The sequence below is a fragment of the Hyperolius riggenbachi genome, chromosome 3, assembly GCF_040937935.1.
Source record: "Hyperolius riggenbachi isolate aHypRig1 chromosome 3, aHypRig1.pri, whole genome shotgun sequence".
Classification (NCBI taxonomy): Eukaryota; Metazoa; Chordata; class Amphibia; order Anura; family Hyperoliidae; genus Hyperolius; species Hyperolius riggenbachi.
In genome coordinates this window covers 61,716,666-61,737,114 of record NC_090648.1, presented here as the reverse complement: position 1 = coordinate 61,737,114, position 20,449 = coordinate 61,716,666, and the positions used below count along the sequence as shown (strand labels likewise).

The 20,449-nt window shown below is 46.4% G+C and overlaps 1 protein-coding gene across 4 annotated transcripts in view; it reads left to right on the top strand.

The window, feature by feature from the left end:
• Window positions 1-219: 219 nt before the first annotated feature.
• The window catches only part of RFX1 (regulatory factor X1), a 63,587-nt gene continuing 43,357 nt past the window's right edge, over window positions 220-20,449 (top strand). For 3 of the 4 annotated variants that reach the window (XM_068274181.1, XM_068274180.1, XM_068274179.1), the window contains exons 1-3: window positions 220-528; window positions 15,494-15,685; window positions 18,862-18,968. In XM_068274181.1, the coding sequence (XP_068130282.1) occupies window positions 15,520-15,685; window positions 18,862-18,968 (273 nt within the window). In that variant the 5' untranslated portion in view covers window positions 220-528; window positions 15,494-15,519. The remainder of the gene's footprint in view (window positions 529-15,493; window positions 15,686-18,861; window positions 18,969-20,449) is intronic. The other variant, XM_068274182.1, reaches the window with a different exon arrangement.

The following is a 20,449-nucleotide window of genomic DNA, read 5'->3' as shown; positions in this document are numbered from 1 at the left end:
AAGGGTGGCAACAGTTACCATGGAAACACCAGAGGCAAAGCCCAGCACCCATCGATCCAATCAGCAGCGCCCGGCCTTTTACAGACACGGCTGTCGCCAATGAGAACACGAGAAGCGCATGGAGTCCCGCCCACCGTGCTCCAGCTGCCACGCCCTCCTTTACCAGCTAGCCCGCTGTGCTTTGACTGACGCGACCTTCAGCCAATAGGATGCGCTCTTTGGTCTCCCTCCGTTGACGACAAGGAAGAAGGGGGAGGGACGTTAGCAACAGTTGCCCGGGTGAGGGACGGAGCGGCCATAGCCACGGTAGTCGTGGCGACAAGAACCCCGGCAACAGGAATCAACAACAACAACACCGACCTCTCCGGGTCCGGGCCCCCCGCCGCCCCGAGCGGCCCTTTGCGTTACCTGTTGGGTGGGGCCGGTGTCACCCTCCCCCGGCGGCCCCAGTGGTTCAGCCCTGGAGTGAAGCCGGGAGCGCGCGCGGACTGACAGGACACGGCTGTGCCGCGAGGGAGGCGCCGCTAGGTAAGTGCCTAGAGCAGTGTTGGACGCACCGAATAACCGGGCGGCGTTCGGTCGTTATGACGACGTCAAACGGTTCTGTCACCCCTCCCCTTTTTAAAATGGCGGCGCCTGCTGCGAGCGGGAGAGGTGCAGGCCGCGCGTCGCCATAGAAACCTGAGAAGGGAAGGGCGTGACCACACCGGGGAGATGCGTTCTACGGTTCCAGATTGGTGGTCGCTGCTGGGGAGGCGGGACTTCGGGTCTTATCAAGTTGGAGCCTGAGGAGGTGGACGAAACCAACACAAGCATGTGTGGGAATTCCCATGTAGATGCTTGTCAGGGTGGAGACTAGTGAGCCGCTCTGAGGAGACATACGAGCCAGCCTGGAGTGTGAGGGAGGAGACTGACTAACATATGGGAGACGCATTACTACTGGTCCCCTGACTGTTACTACTAGTTATCTGTCTGTTACTACTAGTTAATTGTCTGTTACTAATATTCACCTGGGAATTACTATTAGTTAACTGACTGTTACCTCTGGTCACAAGAGTGTTACTACTACTAGTTATCTGTCTGTTACTACTAGTCACCTGAGTATTACTATCAGTTACCTGACTGTTACTTCTGGGCACAAGCGTGTTACTACTAGTTATCTGTCTGTTACTACTAGTCACCTGGAAATTACTATTAGTTACCTGACTGTTACTTGTCACAAGAGTGTTACTAGAGATGGGAAGTTCGGATCTTTTCAATGATCCGGATGATTCGAATCGGATCATTGATCCGAATCTCGGAGTATTTGACTACGGAAGCATTTCGGGGATGAAATGACTAGCAGGGCAGGAGAAGGAGAGGGGGGTGGACACGCAGAGAAGGGGAGAAGATGGACAGAGGGCAGGGAGTGGACAGAGAAGGGAGGAGCAGAGAGCAGAAATGTTTGTTTGCACACAATACCCACATGCTGCAATCATATGCTTTACATACATTACACCTATATGCTCAAATGTGTACTTTGCATGCAAACGTCGCACAGTGAAAGAAAGCATTCCCCAAAGTAAAGTGCAGCTGTTTAGGAGGATCATATTGCGCTGCAATCACAGTGCCTGCAAAGTTACTGAGCTGTGCTGAGCTGAGCCAAAAGTTTCCAATGTGTTCACTGTGCACAACTACGTAACAGCCAGCCTATAATGGGCAGCACATTGCAGCCAGTATGTGTGCTCTACACATATCTAGCAGTGGCACCCATGTCCCCTCTCTCTCATCTACCTGTCTCCCTGCAAGGCTGCCTCCCATCCAACAGAGCGATCCATCTCTGCTCTGCTTCCAGGACCCCGCTGCCCGCTGAGAGGGGGCGTGTCGCTCCTGGCCCGCCCCTTTTGCGATCCGAATCACTCATTTTGATGATTCGGATGATGCGACTCACAAAATAGATTCGGATCAAAGATCCGAATCGTTCATGATCCGGACAACACTAAGTGTTACTACTAGTCATATGGGTATTACTATTAGGTACCTGACTGTTACTTCTGGTCACAAGAGTGTTACTACTAGTTATCTGTCTGTTACTACTAGTTATCTGTCTGTTATTACTATTCACCTGGGAATTACTATTATAAGTTAACTGACTTACTTCTGGTCACAAAAGTGTTACTACTAGTTATCTGTCTGTTACTACAAGTCACCTGGGTATTGCTATTAGTTACTATTTTGGTCATAAAAGTTTTACTACTAGTTATCTGACTGTTACTACTAGTGTCGAGTGTTTATACTAGTCACCTGGGTATTATTACTAATTATTATGGATTTTTAAAAGTGTCAACATATTCTGTGGCGCTGTACTAAGTAAGAAACAAACATGAGGTACATTATACAAACAATGCTATATAAAAAACAATATACAAAATACAGAACTGGTACAAAATACAGGCGGTAGGGTTGTATACAATAATCATACCTAGATAGCCAACTGTTGCTACTAGTCACCTGGGTATTACTACTAACAACAGCAAAACATTTGTAAACTACTTGTCTCACGTAGGACCAAAAGTTACCTGACTGTTACTAACAGTCACTAGAGCAGTGATGGCTAACCTTGGCACTTCAGCTGTGGTAGAACTACAGTACAGACCAAAAGTTTGGACACGCCTACTTATTCAAAGAGTTTGTAGATTCACACTGAAGGCATCCAAACTATGAATTAACATGTGGAAGTAAAGTACATAACCAAAAAGTGTGAAACAACTGAAAATATGTCATATTCTAGGTTCTTCACAGTAGCCACCTTTTGCTTTGATTACTGCTTTGCACACTTTTGGCATTCTCTTGATGAGCTTCAAGAGGTAGTCACCTGAAATGGTTTTCACTTCACGTGTGCCCTGTCAGGTTTAATAAGTGGGATTTCTTGCCTTATAAATGGGGTTGGGACCATCAATTGCATTGTGGAGAAGTCAGGTGGATACACAGCTGATAGTCCTACTGAATGGACTGTTAGAATTTGTATTATGGCAAGAAAAAAGCAGCGAAGTAAAGAAACAGGAGTGGCAATCATTATTTTAAGAAATGAAGGTCAGTCAGTCCGAAAAATTGGGAAAACTATGAAAGTGTCCCCAAGTGCAGTCTCAAAAACCATCAAATGCTACAAAGAAACTGGCTCACATGCGGACCGCCCCAGGAAAGGAAGACCAAGAGTCACCTCTGCTGCGGAGGATAAGTTCATCCGAGTCACCAGCCTCAGAAATCTCAGGTTAACAGCAGCTCAGATTAGAGACCAGGTCAATGCCACACAGAGTTCTAGCAGCAGACACATCTCTAGGAGACTGTGTGAATCAGGCCTTCATGGTAGAATATGTGCTAGGAAACCACTGATAAGGACAGGCAACAAGCAGAAGAGACTTGTTTGGGCTAAAGAACACAAGGAATGGACATTAGAACAGTGGAAATCTGTACTTTGGTCTGATGAGTCCAAATTTGAGATTTTTGGTTCCAACCACCGGGTCTTTGTGCAACGCAGAAAAAGTGAACGGATGGCCTCTACATGCCTGGTTCCCACTGTGAAGCATGGAGGAGTAGGTGTGATGGTGTTTTGCTGGTGACACTATTGGGGATGTATTCAAAATTGAAGACATACTGAACCGGCATGGCTACCACAGCATCTTGCAGCGGCATGCTATTCCATCTGGTTTGCATTTAGTTGGACCATCATTTATTTTTTAACAGGACAATGACCCCAAACACACCTCCAGGCTGTGTAAGGGCTATTTGACCAGGAAGGAGAGTGATGGGGTGCTGCGCCAGATGACCTGGCCTTCACAGTCACAAGACCTGAACCCAATCGAGATGGTTTGGCGTGAGCTGGACCACAGAGTGAAGGCAAAAGGGCCAACAAGTGCTAAGCATCTCTGGGAACTCCTTCAAGACTGTTGGAAGACCATTTCAGGTGACTACCTCTTGAAGCTCATCAAGAGAATGCCAAGAGTGTGCAAAGCACTAATCAAAGCAAAAGGTGGCTACTTTGAAGAACCTAGAATATGACATATTTTCAGTTGTTTCACACTTTTTTGGTTATGTGCTATACTTCCACATGTGTTACTTCATAGTTTGGATGCATTCAGTGAGAATCTACAATGTTCATAGTCATGAAAATAAAGAAAACTCTTTAAATGAGAAGGTGTGTCCAAACTTTTGATCTGTACTGTACAAGTCCCATGAGGCTTTGCAATACTCTGACAGCTCTAAGCATAACGCAGGGAGGCAGAGGCATGATGGGATTTGTAGTTTTGTCACAGTTTATTTGCCAAGGTTAGCCACCACTGCACTAGTTTTACTATTGGTCACAACAGTGTATGTACATTGAGTGGCCAAACTGCTAGACACACCGTACACGTTAGTTTGGGTGGGTTTGTCAGTGATGCAGGATGACATAACACCACTGAATAAGGAAGGGTTCACACTTGTTAAAATTGCAGGTGTTTTGCTGGAGTTTTATGCAATTCTGTATAGCGGTAAAAATCAATCCTGCCTACTTTTTCGCGCAAAACAGGTGATTCCTCATGGAAATTCACTGGCTACTGTAAAAAAAAAACACCTGGGTTCATTCGCAGACAAAGACACATATCAGGTGGAAAAAGGCAAGGAATCGTCTGAAGTTTCTGCAGACATAAGTGTGATCCCTGCTCCATGTGTATGGCTCAGAACATAGAGAGCAGCCTATCACAGCAGTTATCCCCAACGCCTACCTATGATTCAGCCGCCGGGAGATTTGGACGCAGGGTAAAGCCGATAAATGGCTCACCCTGCTCCTCCACAAGTCCTGGCGGCGTTAATTACTATTCCCCCTCCAGGCTGCTATGGATAGTGGGGAAAGATGTAATTTGGCTTCCAGCACTTGCTGGCGGACAATTTACAGTGTTTTTATTGTAATTTGTGATCCATTTTTTGACGGCGTCCAAATTACTCACCGAGTGTCGCTATTGCCATAATTCTTTCTGCAGCCTATGGTGCCGCTGGCTGCGCCCAAATCTCCTGCGCTGTTTTTACAGCGCTCGATCCCCCGACATGCAGAAAGCAGGGGAATTTAGGCGGGAAGCACACTTGTTAGATTCGTGGCAAAACACACTTGGCCGTTGATGTGCAATTCCCGCTTGGAAATTGCTCATTCGTGTTTATTTGCGTTACTTAAAATTTAGTTGCGTTAGATTTAAAATTGGCCAGCCCTCTTCTTTTTCCCACGAGGTGTGCGCATTCCCAATTTAAATGTAGTGGCATCTGAAAAATTGTGAATGTATGCGTTAAAATTGCATGTGGAAAATGTGAATGCAGAAAATGCCTGCAAAATTCCCACAAATTTGCCCCCTGCCTAAATGATTTTGTAATGGGCAACGTCAGTATTTTTCAATTATAGTGACTGGAACACATAGTCATCAGCCACAGATGTAAAAGCTCCGAAAATAATGAACTGTCTTCCATATTGGTTTTGGGCTGTAGGAAACTATCAGGTGTGCCTTAGCAATCCTAGAGTGACTGCAAAGTGCCCTTCCTGTGTCCCAGGAGCATTGCAAATTGGTCACTTGATGAGTGGAAAATGGCGCAAGCAGCACCATGAACCTGCTTAGCCAAGTGTGAGCACTACAAGTGTGGTGGAGAAATAATAGTCTGGGGAATGCTCTCCTGGGACATACTTCATCCTCTGATAGCCCTGGAAACATCTTTTGAAGTGTAACCGAAGCAAGGTGGGAAAAAAATAGATACTTAAGAAGTGAGAAGCCTCCGGATCCTCCTGACCCCATTGTTGCTGTGTGCGGACCCCTGGTACATATCCGACAAGAGATTGTTGGACATGTTACGTGGCCTCGCTCTTCGTGCACGAGCGAGTACAGACACACCTGTGCAGTTGTCCACAAGTGGCGCCATGCTACTGAGCAGACGTGGCCATGCTCACGCGGGGGTTCCAGGCTGCAGCAGTGGTCTCCAGGAGGACAAGGGAAGCCTCTGGATGATTTAGAACCTTCTCTCTTCTTAGGGAAGCATCTCATTTTTTTCCTTTAGATTGGCTTCTGGGTCTTTTTAAAGAACAACTGTAATGAGAGGCATATGGAGGCTGCTATATTTATTTCCAATTAAACAATCCCAGTTGTCTGGCTGCCCTGCTGATCTATTTGGCTGCAGTAGTGTCTGAATAACACCAGAAACAAGCATGCAGCTCATCTTGTCAGATCTGGCAATAATGTCAGAAACACCTGATATGCTGCATGCTTGTTCAGGGTCTATGGCTAAAAGTATTAGAGGCAGAGGATCAGCAGGACAGCCAGGCAACTGGTATTGATTAAGAGGAAATAAATATGGCAATCTCAAGATCTCTCTCCATTTGAGGTGTCTTTTAAGATTAACTTGTTTATAGATACACTGTTCCCCAACACGGGATGACCACTTTAAACAGGACAATGCACCCTGTCACAGCTCAGCTGCCTTCAGAACACTTGTTTCATTGGCCAGCTTAAAGCAAACCTGAGGTTCTCGTACTGCGTCTGCACGAACGAGGACGCACGCAGCCAGGGCCGCAGACTTGCAAGTCGGCAATTACGAAACTTATCCGCATCGGGAGACCGGAGGATCGTTCTGCGCGGGCGCAGGGTGGCTGCAAGGGGCTGGCGGAAGCCCCAGGTAAGTGAAACTTTTTTTTTTTAAGTTACTTCTGGTTTCCTTTCAGGTGCTTACACACATCCAATCTTGATTGACTAATTTAACCACTTCCATGTAGTATGAAGGGTTTTGTATACTATTCACAGATTGAGTAGGCAAGCTCTCATACTACAGGTAACAGTGATTTAATTGACCAGTGAAGAATGGATGTGTTTTCTGACCCAAAGTCATTTGATCTCCGCCTCATCAAATATTTGTGGGTCGAGGTGAAGAGATACATCTGAAGCCCGGAAATGACACCGTCAGATTTGTACTAACTGAGGGCATGTGTCTTGCAGGAGGCAGGCCAACACTTGAAGTGATGCGAGCATGCATGGCTAGGGATTCGGGTGCGTGGTGCAGAAATCTGAAGCATGCGGCCCAGAATCACAACACAGTGCGAATCGGACGGCAAACAATTGGAAATATAGGCAGCGTTTCTCCGCCCCGACTCAAGTGCGGGGAAACGCTGCAGATTCGGGCCGCATTTGCCCCTGGTGGAAGCAGGCCCCAATGCTAGGTACACGCCATGAGAATTTCTGGCAGATGTACTGGCAGATCGATTATTTCCTACATGTCAGATCTGATTTATGATCGATTTCCCATAGAAGTGAAAGGAAAATAGCAGGGCTGTGGAGTCAGAGCAAATTTGTGTACCTGGAGTCAGAGTCAGGAAAAAATGCACCGAATCCTAATGAATTTAAACTGTAATTAAAATAAACAATATGATAAAATATTCTATTTCTCAGATAATAGTCATCATAAATAATTTATACATACAGTAATAGCTATGCTTAGCCCACAAAAATGAAATAAACCAATCAAAATTAGTTACTTGTGCTGCAGTGCCCGTATTTTTAAAGTCAGATATACATATCTGATTGTGACTGTATATATGATGTGTACACAGAAATCTCTTATATATACTAAATATCATCTATGCTGTAAGAATAAAGCCTGATGTGTAGCTGTGTCACTAATAGAGATGGTCAATGAGATGGAAATAATTCTGCGTTGATGCTGGTTTATGCAAATGTACACAATCCCTTTGCTCATGAAATCTAATAATTTGATATGTTGGTAAAATTTGGTTTGGTGACTACGAATTAAAGGGTACCTGAGACGGGTGAAAAGAAAGTTGTTTTTTATTTATTTATTTTTCTTTTTTTTATACACACCTAGGGCTTCCTCCAGCCCCCTTCAGGCTAATCAGTTCCTTGCTGTCCTCCTCCACCACCTGGATCTTCTGCTATGAGTCCAGGTAAATCAGCCAGTCAGAGCAGTCCGGCCGCATGCCGCTCCCACAGCCAGGAACATTCTGCACCTGCACAATAGTGCTGCACAGGTGTAGTATGCTCCCGGCGGCGGAGTGTGTGCACGCGCACTACGCCAGACTGGCTCAAGTACCTGGACTCATAGCAGAAAATCCAGGTGGAGGAGGACAGCGAGGGACTGATTAGCCTGAAGGGGGCTGGAGGAAGCCCCAGGTATGTGTAAAACTTTCATCTGTCTCAGGTTTACTTTGTTACACAGTAGCACTATACTCTCCATATGCACTCCCCACAGAGCTGCAGGGAATCCACTGAGAATGTTGTGCACATTGAACACAGAGGTGTTGTCTATCACCCATAAACCTGGTTCAGATTGTGCATGAAGACTGTGTAATAGAGGAAGAATCCCCTCATTCCCTTACAGAGTACCTGCACATCATTCTTACATGTACCCACAGTTACATTGCCTAGGGCCTGATAGATGTTCTTTGTTCCGGTCTGTACCTTTTACAAGTACTCTTACCAAGGACTAGTTTTAGTCTACGACTAAAAGTACTAGAGGCAGAAGATCAGCCAAATAGCCAGGTAACTGGTATTGTTTAAAAGGGAATAAATATGGCAGCCTCCATATCCCTCTCACTTCAGTCGTCTTTTAAAATTCCTAAGCGTTGGCAGTTAAGAGATGAATTTTATGTTACATACTTTCAATCAACAAGATTGTAATATGCAAATTCGAGGAGTCGGAGTCTGTGGAATCCTAAACTGAGGAGTCGGAGTCGAGGAGTCTGAGTCGGTGGAATCCTAAACTGAGGAGTCGGTGGATTTTTGTACCGACCCCACAGCCCTGAAAAATAGTCGGAAATCAGATCGGACATGTTGGAAATAATCAATCTGACAAATTCTCATTGTGTGTGTACCTGGCATTAGGGCTGCTATTATGTCAACATTCCTGCGCAGTTGTTCCAACACTTTGTAGAATCTTCCTAGAAGAATCATGTCTGGAGAAGGACCAACTGATTGTTTGAATATGTAAACAAGTCTATACACAACTCCACATCTGTCCTGTATAGCCATTTATCTGAAGCAACACGAGCAGATCTCAATTATAATAGCTGACATTCAAACAGAGCATAAACCAAGCATGATTGGTTTATTGATATTATTACAGGTCTTCCACACCTGAGACAAGCATGCAGCTAATCCAGTCAGACATCTGATGTGCTTGCTTGTTCAGGTTCTGTGGCTAAACGTTGCAGGACAGCCAGGCAACTGCTGGTATTGCTTAAAGTGGGATTGTCAGCAGTTGCCCCCCTTGCCTATAATGCAAGCGCCAGCCCTGCCAGTTGCCTGGCCGTCCTGCAACTTTTAACCTACATACACACGGGGGACAATTGTCCTCCGTTGCATGGCTACAAGGGACCAGGGAGCGACAGCTATCCACACGTCTCGGCAAAAAGGCAGAGACGCAGCGGAAGCTGTCTGTGAATGGAGCATCCCCCGGCCGGATGCTCCATTCACTTGCATTGTGTTTCCTGTCGCTAGTCCGCTAGCAACAGTTGCGGCAACAGCTGTAGCCGGCGATTGAACATGTCAATCGCCTGGCGACAGCTCCGCCGGGCGACGGTTCGGGGCGCGCGCGTCATACACACGGGCGACCTGTCGCCGCAACACGCGCGTGCCACGTGGTTGCGGCGACAGCCGTACCCCGTGTGTATGAGCCATTAGCCATAGTACAAGCTGAACAAGCAAGCACATCAGATGTCTGACTGGATTAGCTGCATGCTTGTCTCAGGTGTGGGATTCAGTCACTACTAGTGTGGCAAACCTGTAATATTATTATACTATGTCTTGTACATAAAATCAAATTCCATTTACCCACTGCTCAGTATGATCTGCATTCCTATATAATCATAAATGTATCTCAGTCAGCCTGGCTCTATTCTGGTACATTACTGGGGAGCGAGAAGCTTGTAATCTCCCATCCCACATTCCAACTCCTTACTGATTGGGTGAGGGCAGTTTAGTGTTTCAAGAGGCTGAGAAGGGAACTACACCTCACCCTTCTGCAGAAGCTGCTGAAATATGATCGATGCTGTGCTCACATGTGTTTATAAAGCAAGCTAGATATGACAGTGAAGTTTTTAGTACAAAACTCAGTGGGGAGAAGGGCGGGCAACGCATACACCATTTCAAGCAGAGGAGAAAAAAAGAGGCAGGAAATGACATCGGAATTGGCTTCAGTCCGAGGCGGTAACAATGGAAAATGCCTGGAACAGTTTTCTCATTATTTACGTTATGAAATTCACTCAAATCAAAAGGGGACAGTACAGTACATCTGTTATGTAATTAGAACATGTATTTATCTACTTATACATGTTTTTATTTCCCTGGGATAGTATGGCTGTCCCTGCTGTTTTCAATGGAAATAAATATAGTAGCCTCCAGATCTCTTTCACGTCAGGTATACTATGACTCCCACTGATCACTAATAACAAGCCAAAAAAACTCTTGCCTGACAGAGATCAACTTTTGAGTTAAAGGGATGCTTAAAGAGGAACTCCAGGGAAAATAATGTAATAAAAAAAATGCTTCATTTTTACAATCATTATGTGTAAATGATTTAGTCAGTGTTTGCCCATTGTAAAATCTTTTAAATCCCTGATTTACATTCTGACATTTATTACATGGTGACATTTTTACTGCTGGCAGGTGATGTAGCTGCTGCATGCTTTTTTGGCAGTTGGAAACTGTAAACAGCTATTTCCCACAATGCAACACGGTTCACAGACAGGAAATTGCCAGGAGTACCACGGTCCTCAGAGTTTCTTGTGGGAGGGGTTTCACCACATTATCAGTCATACTGCGCCCCCTGAAGGTCTGTTTGTGAAAAGGAATAGATTTCTCATGTAAAAGGGGACATCAGCTACTGATTCGGACTCACCTAGGGCTTCTACCAGCCCCCTGCAGCCTTCCTGTGCCCTCACGTCTGCTTCTTTGCATTCCTGGCAGCAATAGCAGGATAGAGGGCGCTATTACGGACAGGAACGCGACGAAGCAGATGCGTGGCCAGGCCTGTCGCCAAATACAAAAGCTGGCGGCGGGGGACAGGAGGATCCGATTGAGACCGCGAGGGCTGCAGGCGGCTTGTAGAAGCCCCAGGTGAGTAAAACTCTTTTTTTTTTTTTTCCCCAGACTTAAGTGTCACTTTAAGGGAATAAATAGTCAAACTGTTTTTGGATTGTTTCTCCAGAACGCCAAGACACGTGGCGGTACTTCCCTGTTGAGTGAGTACGCAGCCAAATCCTGGAAGCTGTGCCATGCATGGCTATGGGATTCGCTGCCACTCACATGGAAAAATGCTGCAATGTTGGCCCAATCGCTATTGCAAGCGTTTCGGATGGCGGCAGCATTATCCCCTATGGCAGATATTCCCCACGCAATTTGCCTGCAGGGAAACTCTGCTTATTTGCCCAGAATTTCCGCTGTAGTGAAAACGGGCTCTAAAAGACAGTCATTCAGCTGAGATAATAAAAACATTAATAATAATGCCAACTTGTGTATAGCGCTTTTCTCCTGTTGGTCTCAAAGTGCTTGAGAGCTGCAGCCACTAAGGGTGCTCCCTGCAGGGGGAGTCTTGCCCAAGGACTCCTTATTAAATAGGTCCTGGCTTACTGACCAGTACCAGGCTAGATTTTACAGTGATTTGAATGCAAGTCAATGGGAGAGTGTTTTTAAATACAAAAATGGATTGAAAAGCGCTCTGTAGTTTGCCTTTGTTCTCAGAGGCAGTGCCCTTAACCAGTACACGGTACCTTTTTAGCCTTTAAACACAAAATTAAACTGAAATTCTGAAAAAAGTCATTTTTAGGAGTAAAGGGGCACATGCACTGCTCAATTTTATCAATCAAATTGATTGATTGGCAGCAAATCGATGCATGATCGATCGATTTGTGTCCGACATCGATTTGAATGTATTTGATCTATCTGACAGGATGGAAAATCTAGGTCGATCTGCTGCTGGCAGCAGAGCGATGGCCCATAGAGTTGCATTGGATCTAAAGCGCCATCTACACCATACAATTTTTTTGTTCCGATTTGATTCAATCCAACATGTCAGATCGGGATTAGATTTGATTCAATTTGCCATTGCAAAACAATGGTGAATTGAATCAAATCCCGATCGGACATGTCAGATTGAATCAAATCGAATCAATGAATCTGATCGCACAAAAAGTGTAGATGGGGCTTAATAGTACAGTAATGCCTTTAGATCGAGATTCAATACAGTGGGTTGCAAAAGAATTCGGCCCCCTTGAAGTTTAAAATCAAATACAGCTGCTCTGTGAGGGCCTCAGAGGTTGTCTAAGAGAATATTGGGAGCAACAACACTGTGAAGTCCAAAGAACACACAAGACAGGTCAGGGATTAAGTTATTGAGAAATTTAAAGCAGGCTTAGGCTACAAAAAGATTTCCAAAGCCTTGAACATCCCAAGGAGCACTGTTCAAGCGATCATTCAGAAATTGAAGGAGTATGGCACAACTGTAAACCTACCAAGACAAGGCCGTCCACCTAAACTCACAGGCCGAACAAGCAAAAGCGCTAATCAGAAATGCAGTCAAGAGGCCCATGGTTACTCTGGACGAGCTGCAGAGATCTACAGCTCAGGTGGGAGACTCTGTCCATAGGACAACTATTAGTCATGCACTGTACAAAGTTGGCCTTTATGGAAGAGTGGCAAAAAGAAAGGCGTTGTTAACAGAAAGCATAAGAAGTCCCGTTTGCAGTTTGCCGTTTGCCACAAGCCATGTGGGGGACACAGCAACCATGTGGAAGAAGATGCTCTGGTCAGATGAGACCAAAATGCAAAACGCTATGTGTGGCAGAAAACTAACACTGCACATCACTCTGAACACACCATCCCCACTGTCAAATATGGTGGCGGCAGCATCATGCTCGGGGGGGGGTGCATCTCTTCAGCAGGGACAGGGAAGATGGGTGGAGCCAAATACAGGGCAAACTTGGAAGAAAACCTCTTGGAGACTGCGAAAGACTTTAGACTGGGGCGGAGGTTCACCTTCCAGCAGGACAATGACCCTAAACATAAAGCCAGGGCAACAATGGAATGGTTTAAAACAAAACATATCCATGTGTTAGAATGGCCCAGTCAAAGTCCAGATCTAAATCCAATCGAGAATCTGTGGCAAGATCTGAAAACTGCTGTTCACAAACGCTGTCCATCTAATCTGACTGAGCTGGAGCTGTTTTGCAAAGCAGAATGGGCAAGGATTTCAGTCTCTAGATGTGCAAAGCTGGTAGAGACATACCCTAAAAGACTGGCAGCTGTAATTGCAGCAAAAGGTGGTTCTACAAAGTATTGACTCAGGGGGCCGAATAATTACGCACACCCCACTTTGCAGTTATTTATTTGTAAAAAATGTTTGGAATGATGTATGATTTTCGACCCACTTCTCACATGTACACCACTGTGTATTGGTCTTTCACGTGGAATTCCAATAAAATTGATGCAAGTTTGTGGCAGTAATGTGACTAAATGTGGAAAACTTCAAGGGGGCCGAATACTTTTGCAACCCACTGTATATTTCCAATAGATTTTACTCTGAAATCTATTGGAAATCTGTTCCTAGTGTGTGGCACACATCAGGTAGATTCCTGTCAGATTCCACTTGACTGGCATCTGACAGAAATCTATCTGACGGTCGAATCTCTGGTGCAAATCTATCAGTGTATGGCCACAAAATCCACAGCCCTGGTAAGTATTAGACTAAGGAGTCGGAGTCGAGGAGTCTGAGCCATTTTGGGTAACAGGAGTCGGAGTCAGCGGTTTCATAAACTTAAAACATAAATTTTTGTACCGACTCCACAGCCCTACTGGAAGCTACATGTAGCGTCCAGGGTCGCCTCAAGCCCAGGGGAAATTCAGGATCAGAACGCCGCTTTCGCACAAACGCTGGTAATCACCCGGTACAAACGCACCCATTCACTTGAATGGGGGCGTTTAACCTCGAGTCCCTAACGCCGGCGGTAAATGCGGAGCGGGTGTCCGTGTGAACCAGCCCTTAGGGCCTATACACATTGCTGTGCTTGCGCTGCCTTTTTAAAATCGCAAAGCCTTCATGAAAATAGAAAGATCGCATTGCGCCAGTGTGTACAGGTCTTCGCGATTTTCATAATTTTTCAAAAGACCTTGCAATTAAAAAGCGCAGCAGTGTGTACAGGCCCTTAAGCTGCTAGCTAATCATTCACTCATATTCTGATAAGCTCTGTCCCGACAAATATACGCCCAATCAGTCTGCTAGTATGTGTCGAGCAGTAAGCTAGGTAACACATTTCCACCGTTTGCCACAAAAAAATAACCTTTTACTGAACTTTTACCTCCTTGGAAGTTCCTGCAAGAACAAAAACACACGTGGCAAGGCATCCTGTGCCGAAGAGGTGCGCAGTGACTTTGGAGAGAGTTCTCTAGTGTCTACATAAGTCTGTATGTTATGCCCATCCTTTCTGCTTTCTGTAGGCGATGCTCCCAGTACAGGTTAGGAGCCACTTGGATGACTGCTGTGCTGCCTTTTGCACCTCTGCACATACAAAGGGCCCAAGTAGAGGATAAAAAATGAGGTTTTGTCAGGGTAGGTTAGTGGAAGGGGAAGTTCAGTTATGAGGCTAACACTGGCTGCTTCCATATTTCTTCTAATGCAGGTTTAATGCATTCCTTAAAGCGGAGCTGAACTCAGAAATTTCTCTCTGCTCTAAAAGATGCGCAACAGCATAATAACCTTTAAAGAAAAACATTTCTTTGTTACTGCTGATACAAATCCGGCAATAAATCTGCAGTGTGTCTACTTTCTGCCTTCATGGAAGCAGACATAGGGTTAACCTCCTGTGTTTACTGATTAGCTCTCCGGTGGCAGCAAATAGTCAAAGCTGAGAGATCAAATAACACTTGTGATTAGTCACATATGAGGGTAAATTAGACAAGCTAAACTCTCTAAATACATACAGCAGTGGTCCTCAAACTAAGGTCCGTGGGCCGAATGCGGCTCCCTGAGGCTTTTTTTACTGGCCCCCACACAGAAAATGTATTACTTATAGATGCGGTCAGCTACATCTTTAAATATTGGTGGTCCACATATAGAATAGCAGTGCTGGCACCACATATCCACATGGAAGCCAGAAAGCAGTCATTCGCTGGCTTCCAATCAAATACTACATCAGGTGATACTGCTGTCCAATTGGACTGCAGGTTGTCATCTGGGGATGCTTCACTGTCTGGCCCGCAAAGACATAATTTTATGTGTACTCCGGCCTCCCACCAGTCTGAAGTATTTTGACCCCGCCCTCAACCCAAAACGCTTGGGGACCCCCTGACATACAGGGTGCTTTTCTATAGGTTTTCCTTCTATCCTGTTCAAGAGTTCAGTTCCACGCTTCAGTGCTTTCTTCGAATGAATAGGTCTTGTGTGGTAATGACTTTACATATGTGCAGTTACATGGTGTTTTGGTTTTCTCCATCTCCTGCAGGGTTGGAGCACTGTCCACCAATCACTATGGCAACCCAGGCCTATGTAACAGAACTACAGGCCACTCCAGCTGCCTCGGGCCAGGGTACCACCCAGCAGTATGTGGCTGAGCTGCAAGTGCCCACATCCTCCACTCAGACAAGCGGCCCACAGACGCCAGCCCCCCAGCAGTATATTGTGGTCACGGTTTCTGGTGAGTAACAGCTGCGTACAAACATGGTGGCATGTAGTTGCTTCTTCCTGGAATTATAATTGCATGCAAATTTATGCAGTTTAAACAATGGACCTGCTGCGTTTGTTTGGTCCATTTCCAAACTGTATACAATTGCATAAATTGACCATAACATTTGCACTATTAGCATTGACCGGGAGCATCCAACAAAACAATGATGCACTACATATATAAATATTCGTAGTTAAAGGCGATGCAGGAATGTAAAACTCCTCCCACTCCCCTCCCCCTTCCCCAATTGCACTTACCGGGAACCTTGAGTGTTCCAGTAATGATTTTATGCTGGAGCTTCTGCCAAACGCCCCATTGCCCATCTCCCCTTCTGTTTTCAGTGGAGAGTCCCCTTATCATCACAAAGTAACCAAGCAGCTCTTGGCTTTTGGGGCATAAAGAGATAATTTGCATATTCAGTGGCGGTGCATTGTGGGTAACCACAGATGTTCACTTTAACCACTTGCCGACCGCACGCTTATACCGTGCGTCGGCAAAGTGGCAGCTGCAGGACCAGCGACGCAGTATTGCGTCGCCAGCTGCAGCCTAATTAATCAGGAAGCAGCCGCTCGTACGAGCGGCTGCTTCCTGTCAATTCACGGCGGGGGGCTCCGTGCATAGCCTGCGGGCCGCCGATGGCGGCTCGCAGGCTAAATGTAAACACAAGCGGAAATAATCCGCTTTGTTTACATTTGTACGGCGCTGCTGCGCAGCAGCGCCGTAAGGCAGATCGGCGATCCCCGGCCAATCAGCGGCCGGGGATCGCCGCCATGTGACAGGGGACGTCCTGTCACAGGCTGCACAGGACGGATAGCGTCCTGTGCAGCCCAGATCTCCCGGGGGTGGCAGGTAGGAGAGGGAGGGGGAGGATTTCGCCGCGGAGGGGGGCTTTGAGGTTCCCCCCCCCGCAAAATGCCAGCCAGGAGGAGCGATCAGACCCCCCCTGCACATCATCCCCCTAGTGGGGAAAAAAGGGGGGCGATCTGATCGCTCTGAGTGCCCTTTGATCTGTGCTGGGGGCTGCAGAGCCCACCCAGCACAGATCACCTAAATCAGCGCTGGTCCTTAGGGGGGTAAAGGGTGGGTCCTCAAGTGGTTAAAGGGGACCTAAACTGAGAAGGATATGGATTTTTCCTTTTAAAATAATACCAGTTGCCTGACTTTCCTGCTGATCCTGTGACTCTAAAGGTGGCCATACACTGGTCGATTTGCCATCAGATCGACCAACAGATAGATCCCTCTCTGATTGAATCTGATCAGAGAGGGATCGTATGGCTGCCTTTACTGCAAACAGATTGTGAATCGATTTCAGCCTGAAACCGATCACAATCTGTGGTGGTGCCGCCGCTGCCTTCCCACCCCGCATACATTACCTGCTCCGGCCGGCGCGTGTCCCTGCTGTCACAGATGTCTTCTTCTTCACTGGGTTCCGCGTTCCGGTCTGGCTGGCTTCACTTCTTTCTGTCTGTGGAAGTTTAAACAGTAGAGGGCGCTCTACTGTTTAAACTTCCTGCCGGGACAGGAAGTGAAGCCAGCCGGACCGGAATGCGGAACCCAGCGGAGAAGAAGACATCTGTGACAGCAGGGACACGCGCCGGCCGGAGCAGGTAATGTATTGCCGCTGTATTGCATCGGTCGTCGGGCATTCGAACGCTGATATCGACGCACTCCCGACCCGCCGGCGATCGAGAAAAATCTTCCGCACGGACGGCTCGACGGGAACGAATGATTTTGGACGGAAATCAATCGTTTGCTTTTGCGCAACGATTTCACAGCAGATTTGATCACGCTTTGATCCCGACTATCGGCGGGAAAATCGTTAGGCGTGTGGGCCCCTTAATACTTTTAGCCACATCCCCCCAACAAGCATGCAGATCCGGTGCTCTGATTGAAGTCAGACTGGATTAGCTGCATGCTTGTTTCAGGTGTGTGATTCAGCCACTACTGCAGCCAAAGAGATCAGCAGGACTGCCAGACAACTGGTATTGTTTAAAAGGAAACATCCATATTCCTTTCAATTAAGGTTCCCTTTAAGCTGAATTATCATAAATTCATTCTGTTTTAAGAAGGCAAAGCCCATTTATCATCACAGTGACCCAGCCTGACACTGTTATAAGCACTACTTCCACTTTCCCTGGATTCTCGTCACATGATGCTCCCAGAGCTCCCTGCTGTGAGGAAAGATTTCTTTGAAGCACACCTGAAGTGAGAGGTACAGTATATGGAGGCTGCCATATTTATTTCCTTTTAAACAATACCAGTTGTCTGGCAGTCCTGCTGATCCTCTCCCTCTAAGATGTTTAGTCATAGACCTTGAACAAGCACGCAGGTCAGATGTTTCTTACTGAAGTCTGACTGTATTTGACGCATGCTTGTTTGATTCAGACACTAGTGATGTCAGAAAGATCAGCAGGACAGCCAGGCATTGTTTAAAAGAAAATAAATGTCAGCCTCTCACTTCAGGAGCCCTTCAAAGCACTAGTTCACCCTCTTAGGTGAACGTTTAATGTTAGAGAAGGTGAATAGTAGACTTTGTCATTACCCACACAATGTCCTTGTCTGATGCAGCTGTTTAAGGGAAACTCCCTTTGGAAAAGTCAGTCACATGACCGAGAGATCTGCGCACAAAGTATAGAGCTGCCCAGAGCCATCGCTGGACTCCACCCATCTCCTCCCTCTGCTTTCTCCTGTGGTGACAGTACCATCTTGATTGAAACAACAGCTTGCAGCGGTGTCTTGCCTAGATGGTTTTCTGCTAGCATGTAGAAGAGCATTTGCCAACCTTTGGCGGCATTCAACAAATATGTGGCGGTTTCACCCCCGCGGGGGTACACGAATGCGCCGCAGCTCATCCAGGATGAAGGGAAACAACGGGTTGAGCGCGGCATGTGCGCAAATGATGGTTAATGATCGTGGCAGTGGCTGTCCTTTCACTTGATTGGACAGTGCTTGAACACCTGCTTTCCAGACATTCGTATGAACCAGCCCTAACTGAGAATTGAAAATTTGCCTTCTGTCCCAGCCCACCCTCCCTCTCCATATTGTATCATTGCAGAGCAGAGCTGAAGAACTTACTTCCCTTTTTATATAATGGATATATTGTACTGAAACTGTTTTCCTGACAGTAACTCTTTCCTCTCCTACAGAAGGGGCCATAAGAGCCAGCGACGGAGAGATGAGTCCCGGGGGGTCCTCTGGCTCACAGGCCGCCGTGCCCACACAGGTAGTGCAGCAAGTGCAGGCAGCACAGCAGGTAAGGAGCCACAGACGAACCCCACGCTGATTGTTAGAGTGTGTCAGGTTTTACCTCATGCACAGTATGGAGCAGTTATTGGGCAGCATTAGTCACAGGATGTATTGCCCTTTTCAGGCTACTTCACGGCTGTATTTTAGATCCCTAAGCTTAACCTGTGTTATCGTATTGCTGCCTAACGTGTGACAGGCAGACAGTGAGATGCATGTGCAGGTATGCGTGTGCATGTAGATGGTATCATGCTGACAGTGGGCTCCAGCCCTGAACCAAGGAATTGAGAAGGTGACATCATTCAGTCATGAGTTATTTCTGTCCTTTTCCATCATTAGGGACCTTACGTTGAGCAGTAATGCTGTATAATTATATCCAGGGGATGTCTGCAGTGTGGCTAAATAGCAATAATGGCCTTATCATTTTTTTTTTTATTATTTATTAAGTACTTTTTTTTTCCCAAAGCTAATGGGAAGCCGACAACCCCCCCCCCCCCCCCCCCCCACAAACAGATTTAAAAAAAAAAAAGATACTTACGGATTCGGTAGTTTCTCTCGTTCGCTCACGCATGCGCAGGACGGAGCCAACTGTGTTCAGGAGTACTCGGTCTCCTGAATTACTTCCGAAGCCTCCCGCGGTGGGGGATTCAAATGGAGGAGGCAGCACTGGAATGTGGAGACCGTGAGAAGAGCGGGAAGGCTCTATAAGACCCAGAGACTTCCCTCTCCTTAGATAAGTATCTGCTTTTTTTTTTGGGGGGGGGGGGGGGTGCTTCCCATTAGCATTAAATAGTAACTGTCGCGAAAATCTTAAAATTTAAAACACATACAAATAAGAAGTATGTTTCTTCCAGGGTAAAATGAGCGATAAATTACCTCTCTCCTATGTTGCTGTCACTTACAGTCTGACATTACCGACAGGTTTTGGACTAGCCCATCTCTCCATAGGGGATTCTCAGCATGACCTTTTATTCTTTATAAAGACACTCCTTGAAAAAGATTTAAACAAAGATGCTGACCAGCCTCCCTGCTCACCGCACACTTCTTTGGCAGTTGGACGGAGCAACTGCCATTCATTAAGTGCATCTTGAAAATAAAGAAATACCTGTGAACCCCCCCATGAGGAGATGGGCTAGTCCAAAACCTGTTGGTAATGTCAGATTTCTACTGCTTACTGTAAGTGACAGCAACATAGGAGAAAAGTAATTTATGGATCATTTTACTCTGGAAGAAATGTACTTCTTAATTGTATATGTTTACATATATTTAAAATTTTAAGATTTTCGCAACAGTGGTCCTTTAACCTCCTTAGCGGTAACCCCGTGTGTGACACGGGGTAAGCCACCGGAGGTTGCCGCTCAGGCCCTGCTGGGCCGATTTTAATAATTTTTTTTTTTTGCTGGACGCAGCTAGCACTTTGCTAGCTGCGCCAGCACCCCGATCGCCGCCGCGCGCCCGATCGCCGCTATCCGGTGCGGCACGCGGCCCCCC